This window comes from Protomyctophum parallelum, assembly GCF_964188405.1.
Source record: "Protomyctophum parallelum genome assembly, chromosome: 5".
Taxonomy (NCBI): domain Eukaryota; kingdom Metazoa; phylum Chordata; class Actinopteri; order Myctophiformes; family Myctophidae; genus Protomyctophum; species Protomyctophum parallelum.
Genome location: NC_139702.1, coordinates 10,768,614 through 10,792,762, shown reverse-complemented (window position 1 = coordinate 10,792,762; position 24,149 = coordinate 10,768,614). Strand labels below are relative to the sequence as shown.

General features: G+C 40.2%; 1 protein-coding gene and 1 long non-coding RNA gene across 2 annotated transcripts; one reads left to right on the top strand and one right to left on the bottom strand.

The window, feature by feature from the left end:
- The first annotated feature begins 11,592 nt into the window (after positions 1 to 11,592).
- Positions 11,593 to 14,783, top strand: LOC310858480. The gene is made up of 6 exons (XR_014569205.1): positions 11,593 to 11,792; positions 11,959 to 12,240; positions 12,339 to 12,467; positions 13,801 to 13,862; positions 14,189 to 14,360; positions 14,500 to 14,783. It is a non-coding gene; the product is annotated as an uncharacterized lncRNA (long non-coding RNA).
- Positions 14,784 to 20,262: 5,479 nt separating this feature from the next.
- On the bottom strand, positions 20,263 to 23,055 carry LOC310859239 (uncharacterized protein; the record flags this gene model as incomplete). Its single annotated transcript, XM_083765641.1, has 3 exons — positions 22,916 to 23,055; positions 21,005 to 21,139; positions 20,263 to 20,657 (listed from the first exon to the last, which is right to left on the bottom strand). The coding sequence occupies exons 1-3, from the start codon at positions 23,022 to 23,024 to the stop codon at positions 20,263 to 20,265; spliced, it is 639 nt and encodes a 212-aa protein (XP_083621767.1). The 5' UTR covers positions 23,025 to 23,055.
- Between the last annotated feature and the right edge of the window lie 1,094 nt (positions 23,056 to 24,149).

Sequence of the window (24,149 nt, the reverse complement as noted above, 5' to 3'; positions counted from 1 at the left end):
TTCACCGTAATCAGCAAGGGGGAGTGGTTAACCAGGCTAGGTTCACTATCATGCTCTTAACACCTCGTTCAGGAGGAAACCTGTGGGTGCGCATGAAAAGCAGGAGGCGTTTTTAGTCATCTTTGAATGAAGGCAGACCATATAGCAGCTTTGCCTTTGTGTAAACACCTATACAGAGTGAGAGTGAAGGGAGGCCCCCCCACTTACTGTAGGCTATGCCATAGTAGCCCGAGTTGTTTCTAAATTTGTCCCTAAGCCAAAACCTTTGCCCACCACTAGACTATACAATACTGAAAAGCCCCTTATTGTACAGTATGCATACATTATCGTTATGACGAGTTTCAATATAGAAAATCATTATTGACTCTTTTGTTGCAGCATATTTACGGCAATTCAAAGATGTACACAACATACTGTTTGCATGTAACAAAGCATACGGTATAACTTATATAACCGGAATCAATTGAATGCAGCGCTATTCACTACTATCTCTCTCTATGTGCTTATGTGAATATTGGAGGCTTGCTTCTTTCTGCAGGTTAAATCATTCTACACTTAGATCTTTCTGAGAACGATCTGCTGTCAGCTCAACAGCACCTTTTGCATCACAGGTGTCTGTTGTCTCGGACCTTTATACCCCTTTTCTCTACAAAGACTGTAGAAGAACCCATTAACACACAATCTATTGTCCATAGCTATACCAATAACAGTTAAAACTTCATGCAACAGTATTATCTTTAGATAAGAGCCCAACGTATACAATTATCTATTTGTAACGGCTGCACTAATAACTTTGGGACGGGCCCGTCTAGAGTTTGGATTGACAGGTATCAGTCAAAAGGGAGACATCGAAGAGGAAGGATGGCCTCTACTTTGTGTTCTGTGGTTCATTCATCTTTGCAAAGGTCTGTCAACACCAACAGTGGCAGTTATCAGTTGTAGGCAGAGACGACAGCTTCCTGTTTTGCATTGTGGTCAACAGTAGGGATGTTGCTCAATAACCAACACCCAAAAAGATCTGATAACAAGCTTATTGAGTAACGGGTGTTAAGCTTTGGGCTTATATATCAAGCCTGTTATCGAGCATAGCGGCCCATGACGTCATGTTTAAACAATCAAGACAAGAGGCAATCAAGAAATAAATGTAATCACCCATGCTGACACAAACATGTCGGTCTAAAAGTGTATTGATACCTGCCAACCAATTACGCTTTTAGAGTAACGGTACACATATTAACCAGTTAACAGTTTCTTTAATATTATTTTATTGGTAAAAATGTCAATTGCCTTCCGTCTGTTAGAAAAGTACTGTATTTGAAGGCCCTAGTAAAAGATACTGGTTCTGTTCAGAATTTGTCTCCCGTCTTTCCATAAAATAATAGAAAATGCTCGTAGGGGGCTCGTTATCAATAAAAATGAACGAGCTCCATCCCTAGTCAACAGAGAGTGGAGTGTATTTTCTCAGTGAGTGGTCAGGGTCTATGTTGTGGGCCCAGGCTACTTAAGTACTTGTAGGCCTACTGTACAGTACTAATGAGTAAATGTACTTACACCACTGTATCCCTATACTCCAGATCAGGGGTTCTTCTCAACGTTTTTGGCTGGGGACCCCCAGCTTTGGCTATATGTCTCGCGACCCCCGCCCCCCCTCCCCACCCCCAATACAAACTGACAAAAATAACCTTAATATTAGAGAATGTATATCATAAATGAATACTGAAACCAGATATAATCATTAAGGAAAGCTTATGCATGTACTATGTGTACTTACTTAGTATGTAAACTCTTCATTTCCATTTTCCAGCCATTCAGTTGCAAAAAAATAATAATAATAGAAATAAAAATAAATATATATTTTTTTTTAATAATTTGTTTTTTTTGCTCCAGTCCCGATCCGATTCCGATCATTTGATTTGAGCATCTGCCGATATCGATTTTTCCCTATCCGATATTTATATTTATAACATGTTCATGCCTATCACAATAGTACAATATCACAGACAATATCCAGTCTAATATCATGATATGGATATGACATTGATACTAGGGATGTCCCGATCACGTTTTTTTGGCTCCCGATCCGATAACGATCATTTGAAAATGACGTGATCGTCCCCGATTTCTGATCACCCGATCCGATCGGGACAACCCTATAGTCGCGACCTACGGCTGCTCCAGATGACAACCGCACTAATAATGACTTACGGTAGATGATTTCAAGTATTTGCCCGATGATTCACTTCACTAGTTTGACTTCAGTGTATTATATATTCATGTTATTCATGTGAAGCAGGGATGCCCAAAAGGTAGATCGCGATCTACCAGTAGATCACAAAGGCTGTGCAGGTAGATCACATGACATGCCCCTAAGGATATTTAATTTAAATATTGAAAAAAAAAAAAAGGCATCTGCCACTTGAATTAAGATGACTTGATTGATTGACATAAAAAAGGGCCTGTGTTGCTGTACACAAACGTTGGTATAGCATTATAAATTAAATACCAAAAAACCCTACCTATTCCATATCTCCCCCTCTATTTCCTAGTCTAGTGCATTTGTCTTATATGTAACGCCAGTGCCGCTAATCAAAAGCCCCCTCAGGTACATATTTAAGCTATTTTCAGCAATATTTCTTTTAGTGGGTAGATCTTGTTGAGCTGGTAATTTTGAAAGTAGCTCTCAAGTAAAAAAGTGTGGGAATCAGAAACATTATGGCGAAGAGCAGAGTTCACAGATGAGCATGTCCTCTCTTCTTCAGTTAACACAGAGGTTTCGGTTGTGTATTTCACTGGAACATGTACTGTATGTACGTGTGTATCAAACAGGAAATTGTCTGTGGTGTGCTGTTGCACATGGTCACAAAACCAAGATAGGAACCATTTCTTCAGAAGCATGAGAACGGAAACATTGGTTTATACAAGATGTCCCCTTTCACAGCATATAGGAAAGCTATGATCTTACTGTTAATAAATCACACATTGGATAAAAGCATTATGCTAAATGCATACGTACTACTTATTACTACTACTTTGTTTTTGTCGCATTCCAAAGCCAATAATGTGTTGTTGTTAGCACATTCTTGTGGCCGATGGCACAACATGCTTATCTGTACGAGTGAGTGACAAATAGAACCCTCTTCAATCTCTTGAATCTTGAGTCATCACTTATTTCACTGGCTGTTTGCGCAGTCCAAATATTTCCTAATTCATCTAAAAGTTATGTAACACTTACACCACATTGACTACAACGAAAAGAAATATAAAATGTGGCGACTGTGGCTCAGGGGTAGAGTGGCTGGATGGTAACCGCAAGGTTGCCAGTTCGAACCCGGAGTTAGCAAGACACTGAACCCCTAAAATCCCGATGTGCTGATTGGTGCCTTGCATGGTTTCCTCCGCCATCGGTGTATGTATGTGTATGTGTGAATGGGTGAATGTAATGCACTCTATGTAAAGCGCCTTGGATAAAGGCGCTATATAAATGCACCATTTACCATTTATGCGTTCCGAACATCTGCTCTGGTCTTCAGGATATATGACATGCATTCACTGTTTACAGTGTGGCTGAACTCTATTTGAGATAAATGACCTCATGTCTATTGTGTTCAGTGTGAGTAGTGTAGTTTATAATAGATGACAGTAGTCCATGGAGGACTCAATTATGAACTATGAACTATCATCATAATACTGTATCATTCATACTAGTGCTCTACCATTCCACCAGCTTATTTTTTTTGGAGCGGTGCAGCCGCAACAATTCCGACACGGAATGTCCGTTTGAGCACGCAATGTCCGTTTGAGCACGCAATGTCCGTTTGAGCACGCAATGTCCGTTTAAGCACGCAATGTCCGTTTGAGCACGCAATGTCCGTTTAAGCACGCAATGTCCGTTTGAGCACGCAATGTCCGTTTGAGCACGCAATATCCGTTTGACCATGCAATGTCCGTGATATCATGTTGTTGACATCATCAGAATCATAGGCACCGCTTGTCTCTCCACTTCTTACGAGTGTGATTTTTATGTGGCAGTTGAACTTAAAAGGATTCTTGTGTCACTGCTATTTTGTGTTATTATAAATGTCAATTTGCTTGTCGAATCAACAACATTCTTGGCAATAAAACATCTGATTTATTTACTGTACAGTACAGTGCAAAGCAAAGTAGTGAAGGACCAAATATCAGTATGGCCAGCACCAGAGGTTCTAAAACACGGTATGAGTGTGCCAAGTTATCCTTTGATTCGTTTCTCATTTAATAACGAAATCGTATCATGAACATGAAATAGAATTTCAAATTATTATTCATTGCTGTTCATACAATTTGTATGGTTCTTCAGATGTTTCAACATTTGTGCCTGGCATTTTTGTATAATAAGGTGACATGAAGTTCGGTTATTGATGAGTTCCTTACTATGTTCTCTGAAAGGCCACATTCGCTGTACCTGCTGTGTTAGCACTCATTTAGCATGTGATTTGAATATACTGACTAGGGCATATAAAAATATCTTTAGCTTAGGCTACATGTAAGATAAAAATAAAACCCACCACAGCTGATTTCACATAATGTGGCTGTATAACATTATTAGTTTATTTAAGAAAGAGAGAGAGAGAGAGAGAGAGAGAGAGAGAGAGTTGTAGCCTAACATTAATGTTAGTAACAGTTCTGGGCCATGGCTCAGCGGTGCGTGGCAGGATCGGAAATGACGCCTCAGGCTTGCTACGGGCGTAGGGCGGGGCCCTACTAGTAGGCTAGCCGGCAGAGTAAAACGAGTGCGTCTCCTTGTTCTTTTGCGTTCAGAAATGACGCCTCAGGCGTCCAGGCACCTTGGCTGGTAATCCTCAGTCTGGCAGTGTGCCGCAGGTTCGACTCCCGATCCCGACGGCCTTTAATGCATGTCACCTCCCGTCTCTATGTCAGCCTACTGTCTATCACAAAAAAACATAAAAAACAAGGTTTTATAGGTAATAGTAGTTAGTAACAGTTCATGAATTTCAGATCAAGGCACCTATAGTGTGACACTTAATATAATAATGGAGGCTGCTTCTTTCTGCAGTATAAATCGTTCTAGATATAGGTAGCTATGAGAACTAAAATACACTGTCATTTGCATCACAGGTCTGTGGTCTTTGGGAACTTTGTTCACCTTTCCTCTTGAGAAAACAGTCCTTGATCCTGAATACACTTATTAGGCCTATCATATTTGCTTGTTAAAACTTCAAACTTCATGCCTCCCCTTTGACTCCCAAATATCTTGCCAAGCTATATCAGTTGTTGTACATCGGTTTATGTATACAGCATAGACATTAAGGGTTTCTCTGTTCCGTTGGCACCACTGAACCTTATGCAAACACCACTGAACTTTATGCAAACAACAAGCTAATCTGTCTTGGTGACATCTGGCGTATAGGCAATAACATTTCCTGTGTAGACAATTTCTGAAAACAGCCAGTTAGTTAGTATATAGGTCTATTAGCAATAGTATTAGTATTGTTATTCACATTGAGTTAACATGTCAGACCTCACATTACGTACATTACATATAGGACCGAAGCTTTCCACCAAGTTCAATGTATTCTCACACCAATACGAGTTGGGACGGATTTGGCCACCCGTCAGTGTTTCATGTGAGGGGATGCCCACATATTTGCTCTAAGCCATAGTAGCCTACTACTTGAAAGTGATAATATATTGCCAGTTATCAGCTCATGTTATCTTGTTTTTCAGCAGGTGTTTCAAACGGCAGTTTGTCAGACTGAGCCATTCCACCCTGAGGGGGGGGGGGGTTAGTGTTGTATTTCCACAGCATTATCTTAATGTGGAAAAAGAAGTAGTAACGGTATTTAGGCCACCCCCAGCCCACACCCATGCTGGAACTGCTCAAGCCCGCAAGCACAAATCAAGCAGGGGCGGAGGGGGGTTAGGGGGGGTTGGGTCAATTATACGTGATTATTATTATATGTAATAGAAGTGTTGTTCAATAGACTAAAATACCGTTTTCATAAACAATAGAAAATTGGATGGACGAAAAGGGAAGTTGGGACAATTTCTGACATAAAACTGAAATCTTCAACCATGTATTACTAATGTTTAAAATGCTTAGCATATAGGACCATTGGCATTAATCAACACCCCACCTCTTTCTCTCTCTCTCTCTCTCTCCCCCTCTCTCTCTCTCTCTCTCTCTCTCTCTCTCTCTCTCTCTCTCTCTCTCTCTCTCTCTCTCTCTTGGATAAATGTTAACAACAGTGTAAACACATAATACAAACAACACATTCAGATCCTGCAGGGCTGTGTAAACATAATTATGGTGAGAGCAGGTGGAGCCTGTATAATGTCACTGTATACAAAGAAAGGCACCAGGATGGATGATCCACCACCCTGGGATAGCATATAGGACTCATATTATTACACATAGCAGCAGAGCAGGTCCTCAGATTTTGAGATACCCCTAAACCCGAGATAGAACTATAAAGACAAGCATGTTTTCTTTAGGGTCTCAGATTAATTAAATGGATTGTTATGAAATTTTATTTTGGGACATGAGTTTATTTTTTGCTATACTATAGGCATATAGTCTGTTTTTTGAGGACTTGCTGCAGTTTTTTCCAGGTGAAGAGTTGGATGACTGTTAAAGCACCTGCTTCGACTGTTATCAATGGACAAGACCGCAGTTATCAGTTCGGATCAGTAGGCTACAATTGTTTTCGACGAGTATGGACATGCTCTGCCGACTGATTAAAAAAGAAACGACAGGATTAAGGTTGGCGAACATGTGTTAATATTAGAACCGCGCTGCGACATGCTTGTGGTTACATTTAGGGGAGGTTATGAGGAGGCTTGTCATTTACAGTAACCATTTTCAGTAGGCTCTCAGCAGAAGTTGCCATGTTTGATTGATTGATTGAAATATTTATTAACAGTTTGTAGAATTTACAGTACATTTTAAGCACAAACTCAATACAAAGACTGTCAACTGTGAGTGGACGACCCAATTAAGCATTACACTTGTTTACAACAGGGTCCACATTGTTCAATTCATCAAAACATTTAGAGACATACAAATAGACACTTCTATGTAGCTAAAGAACAGAACAGGAATTCATCATATAGGAAGCAAAAAGGGAAAAGATACATATACAGTGAGGGGAAATGGGGTGGGGGGGGGGGATTCAGATTTTACAGAGGCCAGTTTCGAATTGCAGCCATCCGTAGGTGCCCTTTGAGAGCGGTTTTGAAGGAGTCAAGGGATTCACATGTCTTAATGACTGTTGGTAGGGCGTTCCACATTTTGGTGGCATAGGAGCGAAAAGAATTTAGTCCCTTGTTTGTGCCGAATCTGGGTTGTACATGGTTTGTTGCACTCCCTCTGGTGTTGTGGGTGTGGACTTCGTTTACATTAAGGAAGTATTTAGACAGGTACATGGTACATGGTACATGGTAACGGGGGCTGTACCTTTCGGTATAGAGTGACACATGATGTGTAGACGTGTGTTCGTGTATAAGTCTACATGCCGAAAACATCTCGGATTACGATGTTGATACCAAACCTGACGATTTTGGTATTTTTCATAGGTAAATTACTGTTTATTCTTAACTTTCCTGTTACATAACCTGTATGGTATCAAGTTGACTTATTAGACTGTCTTATTCTATGGGCTAGGCTATTAGACTTATTTGTTCTGGTTTTAGCAAAATATTGATTATTGTTAACCTACACTACAGTCGATTACCATAGAAAACAATAACCTGTGTTCATTGAATCCAATATGTAGACCTAGTTATTTTTTTGTCACAAGCCTCACTGACGTAACCACTTTCACGTGTACTTTCACAGTATAGGTACTTGTATAAAATGGTGAAAATACAAGATCAACAAGGTCATAATGTGATGTGATGGGATGTGATGTGATGCATTGTGAGCTTGTAGATCGGCTATTCTTGCTACTTTTGTGCAGTTTGTGCACAAAAGTGACAGTGATGTGCTGTTATAGTTCAAAAGGTTATTTGATAGTCCAATAAACAGGCTGTAAACATAAGTCATGGAATAATAAGAACTGGCATATTTTATTGCCCGGGATACTTATCCCAAAATGAATGGTCATGTGATATGGATATGAACAGCAAAGACATAGATGAAAGCAAATACGACCTGTTACATCAGGAATTAGATTGGATCATATCAGTCCGTTGATCGGGGCGCCTCTTGAAGCGCAGGCCAGAGGGGTCGTCTGTCCTGGAGAATTCTGACGTGTCTCTACTTTTTCAGACACTATAGAAATCTTTCTGTCTCTCTGTGACCTTGCTTGAGCACAGCTAGGGTGCACACTCTTATAAGTAATGGTAGCTTAAAAGGTCTATTTTATCCCACCAACAGCAACAATATGTTAAGTAAACAGTGATCCAAAATTAAACTAACAATAATTATACTTTACTGACACATAATGTGGAACAACATCTTGGATTGAAATGGAATTGGTGGCAAAAGTATTTCATAGATAAAATACAGAAAGGTTAGGTATACTGTGGCCAAAATGGCGTGGGTAATGTTTCATTGACCCATGTGATTTGGAAAATATGAATAAAGAAACTTTATTTTATTTTTTAAATAAGTTTGTACTAAAGTTTTTCCACTTAGAAGACCTCTGTGTCATGAAACCTGGCACGTATGTGGCTTTCTGTTCCGTTCCGTTTAACTTTCAGGAACATGCATTACGGTATCTAATCAAGAATGTGTGTGTGTGTGTGTGTGTGTGTGTGTGTGTGTGTGTGTGTGTGTGTGTGTGTGTGTGTGTGTGTGTGTGTGTGTGTGTGTGTGTGTGTGTGTGTGTGTGTGTGTGTGTGTGTGTGTGTGTGTGTGTGCACGTGCACGTGACCATGACCATGACCATAGCTTGCTAGGAAATACAAGCTGATGTGTTTGATTACAAAACCAACATGAGGAAGCCTTTATCAGAAGTGTGAGAAAGAACATGCTCAGTGGCTGCGAGGCAGACATCCATCAAAGAAGTGCACAGTAGTTTACACATAGAGAGTTTACAGCGGGCCTCTGCAGGCTGTATTACCCGACCTATCACAAAAGCATGCACATTGATATAGGCCTACTTGTTGTCAAAGTAGGCTACTTGTACAATTCAATTTAGGCATTACAAAAGGCATTACAAAGATATCAGGCTAGAGGTTTATGGCTTTATTTTGTACATTTTGTACAAGTTTGTAGTTAACGGCAAGACCAGGCAACCACCCAACACAATCAATCATCATGGTTCCTGTTTTACCCATGCCTCAGTGATGAAACAGGAACCATGTGACAATCCATGTTTAAAGATGTGAAATGCTTCACTTCCGCTTTAGACTTCCGTAATTAGTAGGAGCTCTATCAAAATTGTTCTTTTATGGGAAACAGCAGGGTTGCAGCAAGAAGAGTATATTTCACATCCACTTTAAACTCTCAGTTCTATATCTGACAAACAGGATGCCTTACTAGCTGATTTCTAGTGCCATTCGTTTGAATTAATTAATTGGTCAATTATGGGATGACCAGCAAATATCTGAAGCGCTCAGGTGATGTTAGGGATTATGGATGTTTTCGCAAACAAAAAAAGTTAACTTCTATGAGGACAGTCAGGAAGTCATTCACTGTTAATGGTGATTTGCATGCACGTTGGAATAGTTGGAGAAAAGTGTCAGGTGTGATGTGTGATAGGAAAGTGTCAGCAAGAATGAAAGGGAAGGTGTACAAACAATGGTGAGACCAGTTGGGGGAGCAGAGCTGGAGGTAGCGGAGACTAAAATGTTGAGGTTCCTTCTGGGAGTAACAAGGATGGATAGGATCAGCAACGAGTACATCAGAGGGACAGTGCATAGATGTTTTGGAGATAAAGCCATAGCGACCCCTGAAGGGCTGAAAGGAATACAGTAGATGACGTTTTGAAGCTGGCTGCGGTCATCATTTTACAGTGGTGGAAAGTAACTAAGTACATTTACTCAAGTAAAAATCACTTAAGTAAAATTTTGAGGTATTTCTACTTTACTTAACTTAGTATTTCCTATTTCCAGTACTTTTACTTCTACTCCACTATACACTACGCCACTCGGAGGCAAATATTGTACTTTTACTCCACTACATTAATTTGAAAACTTGAATTTTCTTTACTTTGTAGATTTTATTTATTATTACAAAACATACATTACTCACTTCAGCCCTATATACATTTTGTCAATTTGAATTATTGTCTAAAGATCATTATACATTTTGAAAACTTGAAATGCATGGGACATTCTGTAAAATAATTAAGTATGTGTTTATGACCCCCCCCCTCTTATTTACGTAGTGGAAGGTTAATGGTTTCCTCTGTGTCGTAAAAGACATCATTTGAATCTATGTGGTTTTCTGTTATGTTCCATTTCACTGGAACATCCATGTATCTAAATAGGATGTTTTCTGTGATGTGTGTTTGTGGCATTTAATGTTTGTGTTAGCGACTAAACAAACATTAAACTCTGTCCATTGCCAATGGCATTTTTAATGTTTGTTTAACTAAAAACAAACATTAAACCTGTATATAGGAACAAAACAGCCATGCAAAATAAAACTGACATATGAGGTGACGAAAGCTTGCCATCCTTAGCAACGGTTGCTAAACTATTTGGATTGGCATTGGACAATTGCTTTTTGGGGTGGGGTTTAGCGAAGGGCAAATTTGCTGGCTGGCAGTTCTTGATGTCTTTGGCAGTGTGACTCCTGCTAGTCTCATTCTCCTGGCTGTTATTGTCTGCCTCACCCTTGGTGTTCCCTCATACAGAATCTACTGTACATGTACTGTACACTATTGCTGATGTTAAGTAGGCCTACTGCACGCATTCTGGTGTAGCACCCATTTAGAGACTTCTGCAGGGTTGGCTGCAGGGTCCAGCATTCAGAGAACAGACTCTGCTATACTGTTGCATAGAATAAGTTGAGTTTGATTTGACAAGAGGACAAGGCTTTCTTTTGTGTTCCATTTCACTGGAACATGCACAAGTCTAAATAGGACCTTTCTTATCAGGGGGTTTCATACCAGTGGCCAGTGGGAAGTGTTTTTTAATAGGTTACTAAATGTTTCTGTAGTTACAAATCCAAGATAGGGGAAACATTTCTGTCAGAGTGTGGGAATTAAGGTACCCTTTGCCTTTGTTCAGGTTTGATTGCAGGTGCGGTGGCACCAGGACCTAAGTCTCCTTTCACAAAGGAAATAGTGTCGGTCATGTCTTGGTGTCCAGATTTACTCATATAGCTGTGCATAACCTGCTGCAAGAAAACTACTAATTTATCTGAAAATACAAGGCTGGAGAGGGTTCATCACATTCCCAAATCATCATTATTCATATCCAAAGGGACACTTGACTTGACTTGTTAAATTGGGTGGTATCCCATTTAATTCTCACTTTGATCTATATTGTATTATTGCATGTTTGTTGTGTTAATCTTAACTGACAGTCATATCACCTCATGTTTACAGTGATGAACACATCTGATATGACGGTGGTGAAGAACCTGACTGTTGGAGGATCCATCACACTACCTTCCCCAATAATTCAGGAGCTGGGAGCTCTATCTTTAAATAGTTCAATTATTGCTGTGGTGTTGGACAGGGAAAGCACGATCCTAGACAAAGATTTCAGAGAAAAACTTCACTGGAATAAAGACCCTGGACTGTTTACAATCACAGGACTGCAGAGAAAGAATTCAGGGATTTATAGATTAGAAGATAAATCTACAAAAGAAAGTACATTATATCATCTCACTGTTTATGGTAAAACAACTTTGTAACATGGTTTGTAAATAATTCTTATTGAATTTACCTAGAGACATATAAACAATGTAAAAGAGCCTGTTGGTATAATTCTGCACTGAATCAAATGTGGTTTAGGGTTTACAAATACAGATAGGTAATTCCATGTCTTGATTGTCCACTTCAGATCCTGCACCGATGCCTGATGTGAAGGTCTCTGCTGTGAGCAGTGAGAGCTGCAGCCTGGTGTGTTTTGTAGAGAAGGTTGATGAGACCGTTCTCTACTGGTACAAAGGAGAGAAGATTCTGAACCAGACCAGCACTGTTCCCTCTCTTCCTCTCATTGTAGATAAGGAGGCATTGAACTCCTCTTACAGCTGTGTGGCTGCCAACCCAGCTGCTAATAACAACACACTGTCACTCAACATCACAGCACTCTGCAGTGACGACAACCTTATTATTATTACAAGTAGTAAGGACAGTTCCACCACTGTTCATAACAACATGTTTTCTGTCATCGTGTTTTCTGTTGTTTTTTATCATGTTGATTTGAAATGTTCCCCACAGGTGACGACAGCCGGACCGGATATTGGTGGTTGTGTTTTGTGGTGCTTGCAGTAATCATCGCGATGGTAATAATGAAGAGGACGTGGGACAGTCACAGAACACCTCAAGGCATCATCTCAACTTCTCGTGGTAATCCAAACAAGCTCAGTTTGAATAGTCTCTTTGTTTGGCACAAAGTCCTAAAGATACAGCACTGTTAAATGATATAGGGAACATTATGGCCAAGTAAAAGATAGTTAGACAAGCTGAGCACTTATAACGACTGCATACGTACTTGCTTATTAATGTGTCATCTTGGAAAGTAGCCTACAGTAGGGAGCTAGTTTATGATCTGTTTTATTTCAGTTATTATGTATATCTTCATTGCACTGCAGATTAGAAACTATATATAAATTCATATTGATGACTTTTGCAAGACACAATTACTCCCAATGGATAACCACCTTGACATGGTCGGGGGACTCAGGTCTAGTGCAGTCTCCCGTTAAAGGTCACACAAGCTGGACAGTTCAAAGGGTGAAGGCCAGATGAAAAGTGATCTACTACCAAGTCATTACATTATAGACAGCAGTGTTAAAACACTTTCCTGGCAACAAGCGCTTTCCACTGTTTCCAGAAATCCATTCAGTAGCTTGAACAGGTTGGTTTTACTTTAAGCAACCACTGTGAAGAAGTACCGACAGTTTAATTAAGATCATAGTATTGGGGAGTAGGTGTTTTACAGGCAGCTGTACACATTGAACATCCTGTGTTGTCACTGGTACTGTATCATATGTGTCAAAAAGCTTCCCTTTTTTAACGTAATATTTTAATAGCAACAGTTATAGAGAGACATGAAGGCAGACAGAGAGCAGGGGAAGAATGGCACACAGGAATCCAACCAGGGACACGATCAATATCCCCTAAAACGCCCCCATCCCCTAAAACAAGTCCCTTTAACTCTTTAACTTAACTGATGGAAATCCCCAGTCTTTCCAGACGGGGCTTTCTGTCTTTGTTTTGTTTTTAGTACTCTGTTTTTCTATAGTTTGTCATTTGTAATAATAATTAACTTGAAACAGTCATTAGCCAGTGATGTCTTTTAACGTTTCACACACTTCGGCTCACTGCAGAGAGCACACTGTTTTACACAGAGCAGAGCTTGGCTTCCCCGAAAGCCAAACAGAGACATAGATAAGGTTGCCTCAGTGATGAGGGTGCAATTTATCATTTTACTGTATGTACATACAGTAAACGATGTTCTGGGAAATGTGTGTGTGTGTGTGTGTGTGTGTGTGTGTGTGTGTGTGTGTGTGTGTGTGTGTGTGTGTGTGTGTGTGTGTGTGTGTGTGTGTGTGTGTGTGTGTGTGTGTGTGCAAGTGTACATTTATTATGTTCATTTAATGCTATGCTAATTGTAATATTCAATTACAATTAGTAACAAGTAACAAGTTTCAATTGTTATTTTAACTGTCATTTCTAGATTCAACCAAAAAAGAAGAAATTATTTATACTGAAGTAAATGTTGAAAGGACTAACAGACAGGTTAGTAATATTAGTTAATAATAACTGAAACTGATGCACGCACGCACGCACGCACGCACACACACACACACACACACACACACACACACACACACACACACACACACACACACGCATCTCCCTAACTACCGTCATCACTGTTTGCTGTGTGTTCTATATCTATGTGTAATTAAAAAAAAAAAACTTGACCTTTCATGTAGCTGCATGTAGCTACAGTAGAAGACAATCTGTCACCATCTCTTATCCCCCAAGCTGCAGGTTTATTTGTATACACTTTCATTGTCCCATATGTCTTTCTTACATCCATGTTTTCTTGTCCCCCCCAGGAAAGGAATTCACTGGAATTGTCTGAAATAATCCCTGTCTCCAATCTCACCACAATCTCACCACAATCTCACCACAATCTCACCACAATCTATGACACACTGCGTCTGAATAGAACAGATGCAGTATGCTGAGTTTTGAGTGTTTGTATAAACACAGACATTGAAGACAAAAGTGAGGACGCAAATTGTGATTGGCTGGAATGATGTATGATGATGTATGATGATAAGAGCTCCCTTCACACAGGAGTGATTTTGAATTTTAACATACAGCTTTTTTCCCATTCCCCCCCCCCCCCTTTTTCCTATCCTAGGTCTGTCCAATCAATGGGGCATTGGGCCTTTAGAAGGATCAGAGACATTTCAGCAGGAAAATAATCTAATAATGGGGCCCACACCACCTGAAAGGAAGCGTCGTTGCCTCTATGCACTGCACAGTCTTTCATGGAGTAGCACACCGAAGATCTCTTTATACCACATTTGTACCATTGGAGGCTTATCCTTAATCCAGTTTATCAGAATGCATTTCCGGGCTGAAAGTTTATCAAATAGTTTGAATTGTCAGGGTGTCAAATTAATTTCTTTTGACGGGAATCCCAGTAAGAAAGCTCCTGAATCCTTCTTTATTTTCACCTTAAAGGACAACTTTAGTTTTTTTCAACCAAGGTTCATGTTTTAGGTTGTTATTGGAGAAACTAAAAGGTGAGTGTTCATTTTCTTTCATTTGCTGCTTTCTTTCGTTTTAGGGATTTTAGCTCTTTTTGACAGGGGGGCGGGGGCATTCGAGCATGGGGCTAAATATGTATTTTTTTTACCAAATTTGATGGTGATTTATTTATTTATTATTTACTATAGTCCTAATAAACCCCAGGAAATTACATCTGGTTACAGAAGATCACATGATCTACTGAATGTGAAGGTAGCCTACTGGGGGAAGGCTTATACTGTGTGTCATAGGCTCAATATGTCAGTTTGTCACATTCAATAGATCCTGTGATCTTTTGTGGCCAGATGTAATTTCTTGGGGTTTATTAGGACTATAGTAAATAATAATAAAATAAATCGCCATAATATTTTGTAAAAAAATACATATTTAGCCCCATGCTCGAATGCCCCCGCCCCCCTGTCAAAAACTGCTAAAATCCCCAAAACGAAAGAAAGCAGCAAATGAAAGAAAATGAACACTCACCTTTTAGTTTCTCTAATAACAACCTAAAACATGAACCTTGGTTGAAAAAAACTAAAGTTGCCCTTTAAAGATAAGATGTCGCTTAACTCACTTGCCACTTGACCCCAGAACCTGGATATACACTTACATTTCCAAAAGTAGTGATAGTAGGTACCCAGATCTGTTTGACATTTCGAACATAAAGGAAATATTGAACGGTCCATTTTGTTTAGTAACACAGGTGTGATGTGTAATCTCTAATCTGTGAAGAATTTTATATTGTGTTTCTCTTAGTCTGTTACAGGTGTAAACCTTTTGTAACTGAGTCAATATCCTCTTGCCAGTCATCCTCAATATACTCATTGTTAAAATCCCTCTCCCATTTATGGTCCAGTGAGTACAGCAGTGAGTAAAACGTTGAAATGAAATGTGATACCTTACTACAGTGACATAGGAAATTCTGTTTTACTGTAAATGGAGCGCAGTGGCTTTGGCAGCTGTAGTGAGTTAATGAAATGTCGTATTTGCAAGAAACCAAAAAAATGTTCTCTTGGGAGGTTAAACTGTGTCTGCAATTGTTGAAACGACATCAGAACACCATCTCTAAACAGATCCCCCAATACACGAAGCCCTAGTGACTGCCAGGTCTTAAAGATGGCCTAACTGCGCCCTGGTCCAAATTCATGTTTGCTAGAGATTGGTAAAACCCATCTTAAAACTCATTTTTATTCTTTGGCTTTTATACCCTTGATTGATTTTGTATTTATTTGTAGGCTATTGTATATATATATGTTCTCCTTGTGTTGCATTGTGTTTTTATTTACTGTTATGCCTACTGTACGGTCAACTCTGTTGTTTTTAAATGTGCTTTATAAATAAAATTGGATTGGATTGGATTGGAAGATTGTTCTTCTAGTTTTAGATTGGCTATTTTTGAGCGGCACTAGCCCCTCCTATATAGCTTTTGTCCCACGTATCTCAATATTTGCCATTGACAATGAAAAGAGAAATTAGGTCAAATGTCTGCCAAATATGATGTCAATTTGTTTCAACACAAACATTAAATGCCATTGACAATGAAGGGAAAATGTACGTCATATGTAGATGAGCAAATCGGCTAACCAATCACATAAATTCAGTTGTTCATGAGATGATGTATTGTGATGTATAATGATAAGAGCGCCCCTCACTTCACACAGGTGTGATTTATATTAGTATATAGCAGCCTAATGTAGTGTCAAAGTTTATGATGATTGGCACAAGAAAACAGCAGTAAGAGACCTTGATGGTAGAGCAACATGAAATTGATGTGGAAGTCATATGATGTTTTTTTGTGACCAAGTTATTATCATTTTATAAATTTTCATTTTACAAATCCCCCATCTCCCCATGATGCAAATATTGTAGTCGACAGAGTACAGAGCCACTGAGCCAGATCACCTTTTCTGAGAGTAAGAATTTGTGTTACTAGATTACTTTTCATTGAACAGTAAGAACACGAGTAGGCCTATTGCAGTCATATTTGTGACTATTATTACAATACATACTATTAATAACATTTAAGATAATTCCTCAAAGGATGAAGTGGCAATAAAAAGACACATGCGAGTACGGTAAATACATTTGAATAGAAGTGTTGTTCAAGGCCTGGGTGGTCCAGGCACCTTGGATGGTAATCCAGTCTGGCAGTGTGCCGTGGGTTCGACTCCCGATCCCGACGGCCTTTACTGCATGTCTTCCCCCCATCTCTCTCCCCATTTCCTGTCAGCCTACTGTCTGTCCCTCCTATATAAAATAAAGGGGAAAGCCACAAAAAAAACATTTGAAAAAAACCGAAAAGGGAAGTTCTAACATAAAACTACAATCTTGAACCATGTATTACTAATGTTTAAAATGCTTAGCAGATTTTAGGACCATTGGCATTAATCAACACCCCACCCCCCCCCTCTCTCTCCCCCCCTCTCTCTCTCTCTCTCTTAGATAAATGTTAACAACAGTGTAAACACATAATACAAACAACACATTCAGATCCTGGCTGTGTAAACATAAGTGAGAGCAGGTGGAGCCTGTATAATGTCACTGTATACAAAGAAAGGCACCAGGATCATGATCCAGGGATAACATATAGGTTATTAGTTATTACACATAGCAGCAGAGGTCCTCAGATTTTGAGATACCCCTACCCCGAGATAGAACTAAAGACAAGCATGTTTTTTCTTTTCTGACCTATAGGCATATTAGGTTTTTTGAGGACTTGCTGCAGATTTTTCCAGGTGAAGAGTTGGATGACTGTTAAAGCCAAGAAGTTGAGAAAAAGAATCCCGCACATTGTCTTCACTTTAGTTTCACTTTCAGTTTAGATTTTATTGAGCAACGTTTCGGTCATCAGACCTTCATCAGGCTGATGATGAGTCGACAGAGTACAGAGAGGGGCCTTCTCAACTCAACTCAACTCAACTTTATTTATATAGCACATTTAAAACAACCATAGCTGCCACAAAGTGCTGTACAGTACATAGGTAAAACAGTAAGTAAACACATAGACTAAAAACACAGAATACAAAGACAACACACAAAACAAGAAAAGGAGGGGGGGGGAAGCAAGTTCAGGAACAGAGGTCTCATGCTGTGTTAAAAGCCAAAGAATAAAAGTGCGTTTTCAGTGAGGTTTTAAAAATGGCCAGAGAGGGGGCCTGCCTAAGTTGCAGGGGAAGGTCGTTCCAGAGCTTGGGGGCAGCGATTGAAAAAGCTCTGCCAATCATGATCGAGCGGGGGCGGGCCTTGAATGTTTTGATGTTTAATTTACGTCATATTTGACGTAATTTCTCCTTTCATTGTCAATGGCAAATTATTGAGACGTGTAGTGAGGACAAAAGCTGTATATAGGAGGGGCTAGTGCCCCTCAAATAAATCACACCTGTGTGAAGCGAGGGGGGCTCTTATCATCATACATCATCATACATAATATACATCACATTCCATCCTCAGCCAATCAAATCATCACAAATGTAATTCAGGCCAATCACAATTTGCGTTTGTGTTACATAGGAGGGGCTAGCTCCCTCCAACAGGATTGCAATATTTTGCCTATTTCACCTTTACTAGTGTCATATACTTGGTGTTAGTATCAGATATTAGAGATCACTATAATCAAGGAATATAGGAGTGGCTAGCGCCCCTCCTTTGTGGTGTTACAGCCAGTGTGTCTGTGACCTGCAGCCACACCAGAATAAAATGGAAACCCTATAGACTCCTGTCTACTCTCTGTTCCTTGTTATGTTATTCAGAGGATAGAGGTGGTTAACCCCTTAATGAGAGGTGGTGATAGGGACAAAGCTTTACTCCAGAGGATCCATACAGCTTCTATTGAGCAGCTTTTTGTGGAGCGTCTAGTACTCAGTCAGCCACTGAGTGCAGGCGTCTTTAAATTGGCATAATCACATTTGAATTTATTTAAAATTGATGTTCAGAATAAGAGAACAGACACATTTCAAACACCTCCAATATAGGGACGTGTGTTCACAATCTAGTGTCGCCAAAATGGCCTCCGGCCCTCCTATAACTAAAAATACATCGCATGGATGCACCTGGGACGTATCCTCAGTGATGTATCCTGAGGTCAACGGGGTTTCGGGTCTTCCAACATCATACCCCTCACTCAGGCGACCCAGCGGGGGTAATCAAGTCCAGATTTACGTCCCAGTAGCTACCCTCAATCAGTCCCACTAGGCACTAGGGCAAAACCAGGGCCACACAATCCGTTGGAACTACTCCAGAACTACTCTGCCAGGGCTGGGAGGTACACTTCTGGCACATGGAAGGACTAGGCTCTGTGGGTTGTCTCCTGTCCGGGCCCCTCCTACGATCAGGCTCAGGATCTGTGTGTTGCACCAGAGTCCCAGCACCAGACACTTCATTCAGGAGTGGTGGGCAATGGTCCTGCAGGGAAATGGTGCTGCGGCTCCGCTTGCTGCTTGCATGGCCCTCCCAAAGGCCTCACCGAGGGCTGTTGGGCTTCCTCCTCACGGAGGAAGGCTGGGGCGCTAACTCATACTGCTCACCCGGGTGCCGTCTACATTCTGGCTGCCACCCGTCTCTCCGGTGGTCACCAGAATATACCTGCATGGCTATATTTTCTTTTTCTTTTTTTTTTAAACAAATTGTATTTGTGTCATATCATGTATTGTTGAATACTAATAAGTCACTTATTGTTTGTTAGGTAACTTTGGTTGATTAACATTTCAGGCACCTAAGGCCCTTTAGTGCCCTGCATTCATATAGAGCTGGCTCTGTGTGATTTTGTACATATTACCTAATGTATACTATTTACTATTACGGTACTATATTTAACATGGCATTTGTCTTTTCCTGGTACTGGAACATTCATTTTGAGCCTTTGATATCTGAGATATTTCAAGGTGATGTCAGTTGACAGGTCTGCATTCATTTGATTTAATTGTATCATGAATAAATCATTAATTTCATGTGAAATACTGATTTAAAAAAGTATTATTTTCTTAGCTAACATAACAATGTAAACCAAGACAGAACAGGGGTCTGCTATTCAGAAATAACAGGCTGCAGAATGTCTTGATTGACCAATTAGAATCAAGTACTTTATACCACACTACATCATACCATACAACATTACATGACATTACACAATACTACAACACTATGCACTGCAGTACAGCAAAGCAATGCAAAACAACGTAACACACGCAGGGCATTACTTGTACTGCAGCTGTGTATATCAGTTATTTCAAATACATACAGTATACTTTTTCATTACAGTACAGCAACACACCAGTGACACCACATAGTGTTTTCTTCTAAGATCACATACTGTATCACACATGCCAGGTCCTGAATTCACTGGCAAAAAAATAATAATAGTAAAAAGTCTGGATTATTTCACGGACCCACTGGCTGGACCCCACTTTGAGAACCGTAGAGCATTGTAACTGCTCTGTAGCCTGAATTTCTCTCTGACTAGAGCATTGTAACTGCTCTGTAGCCTGTCTTTCTCTCTGACTAGAGCATTGTAACTGCTCTGTAGCCTGTCTTTCTCTCTGACTAGAGCATTGTAACTGCTCTGTAGCCTGTCGTTCTCTCTGGAAACAGTGCTGTAGCTAGTCTGTAAATGGCTGTAACTGGTCTGTAACTGTCTGTAACTGTCTAGTAGCAGGTCTCTCTCTTTAGTCAGGTTGTTGTACTGGGACAGGATCTGGTCTCTCTCTTTGGACATGTGTGGGTTCATCTCTGAGGTGTGGTTGACCCGCAAGCCAGTGTCCTCTTTATTATCTGTGAAAATCACAATTGTGTTTCAATATCAGGTTTATCCTTTTTGACAGATAGGCTTTGTACAAATATACAAAATATGTTCCTGTGCATTTTTCAATTAATCCGCATTATTTTGGTCATTGGGACCTGATAGGTGTTACGTTCCACCCTATTTTTTACAGTCTATGGTTCCACCTCAGCAATCCATCTCCAGACTCATGCGCTGCTGGCTGATACCGACAACAAGCTCTGACCTACTATACTTTACTGACAAGCTCACAATGTGCTGCATGACATCATCGGCTATTTTGTTGTTGGACAGTGTAAATGAAATAGGGCTTACAGCAAGTGGTTAATTAATTACTCACAGCGTGTGGAGATTGTAATGGCTGTAATGGACAGGACAACACACAGTGGTACGAGACACATCGTAGCCAGCTTGAATCTGTGGCTGGGTGCTGTTCCATCTGGCCCCATGGCGCTCATTCTCACTGGTTTGGTTTCTGTATGTGGACACACAAAGGAGTTATATATTTGTACTTGCTGTTACTAATTCCAAGGACACCCCATGTGTGCAACAGGTGACTGAAACTCTCCAAGCACCAAAATGACCACTCTCTATCTCTGCAAGTCTGCAGGTGTGGATACATAGGTAACCTCTGTCATTAAATGTGGACTGTCTGTCTGGCTCTGGTCAGCCTTGGTTTCTGCAGCTGTACACGTGCACAGTGGTTATTTTAGCTCACATCCTGTTTCAACTTCATCGTATCTTTTTGGTTCCGATGGCGAACTGACGCCGTAGATCAGGGCTACAGTACTCAACTTAAGATGGCTCAGGGGTTGTTGTATCTGGTCCATACCATACTGTTAAAATTAAAAGCTGGGAGAGCACCGAAGAAACAACTTTCATCCATCTGTCGGTCATCGACTTCATTCTCCGTATTTTGGCCTGAGTATTTTAGTCCAAGTCTTTAAGTCTGTTCATGGGCTCTATAGAGAGAGAAAAGCAGTATCTCTCTGTTTAGCTTAAAAACTGTTATTTACGCTATTATTAATGTGAATTGTGGTTCCAGATACCACAGGGTCACTCAGCAAAATTCCAAAAGTCCTCCGCAAACTAAATATGGCAGTATTATTGGCATAATTATAATTATTGAGCAATGGCACTGGGCCTTAGAGATGCAACTGGTCCAGAATGGCATCCCACTCCCTAAAAATAAATAATTTTGGAATTGCATTGTTTTGAAATCTCTCTGTCCTACTGTCACTTTGCTTATAATAATGATATTATAAACTTTATTTGTTTGGCGCTTTTGAAAACAATATGACAATTTGAAAAGTTCACTGAAATAACACAAGATTACAGCAACATAACATGGAAGACAAATAATAAATAAAGTAATCAATTAACAACAAATAGAAGCATGACGAAAGGGTATAAAATGGCAATGAGAAGACAAAATAAAGCAGCTGCTTGGACTCCTCATGCATCGAAGGAAGCATGAGGTTAGTCCATGGCAGAGTTTATAGCGCCTATAGGATTACATTAGACAATTGACACTGGATGAAACAAATGGGTTACAAACATCGTGGGATAAAAATGTAAAAGAAAAAGAAGACGTCAACATAAATAAACATTATGAAAAGGCCTCGGCATAAAGTACATTTCCAGTGATTTAAAATCGATTCAATCAATCAATTGACTTTGCTATATAAAGTCTTAGACGCTCAGACAGGGCACATACTGCTGTAGATCGGCTCTACAAGGGGTTACATTTTTTCTCCTGCTATGCCACCAAAATGTGGAATGCCCTACCAACAGTCATACAAAGTGTGACTCCTTACCTTCCTACAGGTACTGTTCACATTTTTCATTTTCATTCGTATAGATGACATTTTGCTTATTATTGTAAATTATTGTTTGTTTAAATGTCTCGAGGAGGCCCAGGCCGTAGCGTAACGGTCTGGGCACCGGACTGGTAATCCAGTCGCAGTGTGCCGCGGGTTCGACTCCCGGACCCGACACGGCCTTTACTGCATGTCATCCCCCCATCTCTCTCCCGTTTCCTGTCAGCCTACTGTCTGTCCCTTCAAAAATCAATAAAAGGCGTAAGCCGCAAAAAAAAATATCTTTAAATGTCTCGAGGAATTGAATACACAGGACCACAATGGAATTTTGTGTTATCCTTTTAGCACCTTTTGCATAGTTCGTACCACTGTACCTTTTTTTTGCAAACTGTTAATAAAGTATTCAATCAATCAAAACAATCTAGACATACCAGTAGTGTCCTGAGGTCGTCTGTGTAGCGTATGGTAGATGGATGATGTGGGCCTGTCTGTCTCGACCAGCTCCTCCACGTTGGCATAGATCTCTTCCACAGGATCCATAGTGTGTCTTCAGCAGATTTGTTTCAATGGTCGGTGTGATTAGCTTTCTACTGCCTTTATCGGTTTGAGTGATTTGTCTGTCTGCCTGCCTGCCTGTCTGTCTGTCTGTCTGTCTGCATACATGTCTACATGTGTACATGTATCTGCATGAGGACAGAGGGAGGAGGCAGAGAGTGATTCATACTTTATACGTAGGAATAATGGCGTAATTCATACAAATTATAGATTTTTTTTTTAAATAAATTATTAATATTTTCTATTAATAATCACCCATTACTTAGCCCTACAAAAACATAAAACAATGCCAGACCAGGCACTCCTGAGGGTGTAAAGTTAGGAAGCACAAAAGCAAAAGGAGTATTACGGTACGGTAGTTCAGGCAGGCATGGAAGTCAACTGGTCCCATGGTCATACACCCTCCAATCACATTTGGCCACGAACGATCCTAATTATTCAATCTATATGATCTATTTAAAGATGGAGTGCGGTGATTTTTTCCACCCTAAAACATGATCATCAGTTATTATACAAAAAAAGTGTATTTGTTAAAATGTTGTTTTTATGTGGACACGCCCACCAGTGTGCCTGGTTTGCCAGGCACCCATCACCAGGAGTGGTGATGGTGCACTGGTGATCCACCTGAACTGAAGCCACACTCAGTGTGATGCCACTATATCACAGTTTTTGTTCATTGGCACGTGCGACTGTCAAGGTTTCAGCCTCCAGGAAGAAACCCTAAATATAAAGGGAAGACATCATTGCACATAACAACCACACCAAGGGGTCTAATGAAGTATACTGTCACCTCATAAACAGGAAAAAATACAAAAAGCACTCCATCTTTAACAACTGTAGTTCATTGACCAGGGGTCTATACTGGCCCCTCCTGTTTCTCTCTACACCAAATCTCTTGAAAATAGCCAATCGACTAGCTCAAAACGCATCTTGGTAGATAATGTTTTATATTTGTTGATGTATTTTGGTGTTATTTTAATGCTACTGTACGTTGCTGAATTGAAAGAAACAAGTCAAGGTGCCCGCTGGCCAAGTGGTCCAGGCGCATGCCATATAGGCTTTGGTGCGCTGCATGTTCGAGTCCCGTTCATGACGACCTTGTCTCTCCCC